The sequence below is a fragment of the Brassica oleracea genome, chromosome C9 (genome assembly GCF_000695525.1).
Source record: "Brassica oleracea var. oleracea cultivar TO1000 chromosome C9, BOL, whole genome shotgun sequence".
Classification (NCBI taxonomy): domain Eukaryota; kingdom Viridiplantae; phylum Streptophyta; class Magnoliopsida; order Brassicales; family Brassicaceae; genus Brassica; species Brassica oleracea.
In genome coordinates, this window is record NC_027756.1 from 40,371,889 (window position 1) to 40,374,069 (window position 2,181).

At 35.6% G+C, this 2,181-nt stretch overlaps 1 protein-coding gene across 4 annotated transcripts in view; it reads left to right on the forward strand.

Annotated features, from left to right (window-relative positions):
• Positions 1-1,420, forward strand: part of LOC106316311 — a 6,369-nt gene extending 4,949 nt beyond the window's left edge. For 2 of the 4 annotated variants that reach the window (XM_013754186.1, XM_013754188.1), the window contains one exon: positions 1,061-1,420. In XM_013754186.1, the coding sequence (XP_013609640.1) occupies positions 1,061-1,225 (165 nt within the window). In that variant the 3' untranslated portion in view covers positions 1,226-1,420. Of the gene's footprint in view, positions 1-411; positions 580-618; positions 887-1,060 lie in introns of those variants that run through there. The other 2 variants (XR_001264791.1, XM_013754189.1) reach the window with 2 other exon arrangements.
• Positions 1,421-2,181: the final 761 nt, after the last annotated feature.

Below are 2,181 nucleotides of genomic sequence, written 5' to 3' on the forward strand. Positions count from 1 at the left end.
AAAATCAAAATCACAGAGAGAAGTGAGGAAGAAGAAGAACGTGAGAGAGAGAAAAAAAAAATTATTTTTTCTTACGGGTATTTGGGATCGGGTTGAGAGAAAATTATTTAGAGAGTTTGGGTATTTTCTCCTATTATAACGAGAAAATTATTAATCGATTTCTCCGTTATAATTGAGAGGTTGTAACTCTTATTATTTTTCTCGTAATAAATTCTTCTACCTTGTCCGTGGTTTTTACCCTTTGGGGTTTTTCACGTTAAATCTGGTGTTCCATTTATTACACTATTTTTTAAATTATTAGTTGCGACCCTGCTCTATCCGGTCCTGTTTTACAACAAATTAGTGGTTAGATTCAAAGGTATGTATTTTTTTTTTCTTGTTGTTTTGAGCTGCTTTCCTTTAATGAAACAGGTTTCGGGTGCCTTTTTGGTGATTTTATTTTGTTCCCGCCGAGCAATCCATTGACGGTTACATTCATAATCTTATCCCATGAGAATTTTTACTCACTACTCAATCTACGAGAGGAGGGATATTCAGTAATCGATTCTGAATCGCTTCCCTGGGAAATTTTAATTAAAGGTTTTTTGCTCTCTCTCTCTCTCTCTCTCTCTCTCTCTCTCTCTCTCTCTGGCAGTGTTGAGATAACTACCAAGGATGTATCTGAACTAGTTAGTTTTTTTCAAACCAGATGCAGTGGATTTAGAAGAGACAAGAAGACATGCACATCGAGTGAAATACTCTGAATCTAGCTGGTTTTGCACATTATGCGGAGATGGTGTTGTACCCAGAATAATGCCATGCCGTATGTATCATGGCGAAAGTTCTGAAGGCAAAATCTTTGACGGTTTTACTAAGCATATCAAAGAGTAGAGATCATGCGGAACATGTAAGCAAGAATCTTTCCCTCCCTCTGTTGGAATATGTTTTTATATAATAATAAGGGGATCTTCATTTAGCATATCATTAAAAACCATGTTGAGAATAGACAGTAGAATACAATTCGTTTCGCTATCTCTTAATACCTAACTTGACCCCATGTTTTGCTTGCTTTGTCAAGCAGGAGATGGAGAGGGTGAGATATCCTTTAAGCATTGATATGGAGCGTCTTTATGCTAAATTAGGTAGAGGAAAAACTGAAGATGGTGGAGAAGAAGAGGGAGAAGAAGAAGAAGAAGAAGAAGAAGATTATTATGCTGATTATGAGTGGGATCACCTCTCCGTCTAGAGATAATAATCTATAGATCACTTGCATAGGATGCCCCAAAGGGTGCGGGGGTGTTGTTCTTTATCGCATTTCATAATTTGTGTGGTTTATTCACACTAATACTAGAGACTTGCTTATTTTCATCTCTTTTTTTTTGTCAACTTGTTTCCATTACGGTTTCTAACTCCAGTAGAATTATTATTGTATTTTCAGCGATTTTTCTTTCTAATTTATCGTAAATAGTACATCGCATCTTCTTACACTTTTAGACAACTTTTGAAACTGCTCTTAACACAATAATTCCATCACAAATATATTTTTCCTCGGTTCTCAGGTATGTTAATATCATGTTTTATATTTTTCCTTGTTCTTTTGGTTTCTCTAAAAACTGATATTAGTTTTGACAAAATATAATGGTGGTTATTGTCTAAAAGTTCCAAACATTGGTTTTGTTCTAATGAGAATAGCTAATAAGCAAGGTTTTGAAAACCGGACCGGACCGGCCGGTCGGACCGGTTCGACCGTGACTCGTTAAGTAAGCCGAGTCCGGTTCGGTTCAAAACTCGGATTGGATAAAAACCGGCAAACTCGGTTCAAAACCGGAAAAACCGGTGACCCGGGTCAACACTAAAACCCGGTTCTGATACAATTTAAAATTTGATTAGGGTTTTCTTATAAACTAATCCTTGATTGATAGTTAATAGCCGTAGTTTGTTAATAGTTTCTCCAAAAGAAAAAGAAACGCAAACGTTTTATCTTTGTCTTGTCTTCTCTTCGTCTCTCCTACACTATCCTCAATCTCATCATCTGAATCTTGCATTGCCACAAGATTTGTGACTGCACAATTGTAAGAAACGTAAGTATTGTTTAATTCGTTGATTTTCTTTAACCACAAAATTTGATAAAACAGTAATAATGTATTATTTTTTTGCTCTTGTCTACCTTTTATTTTAACTAGTTAATGGAGAAGAATGGTT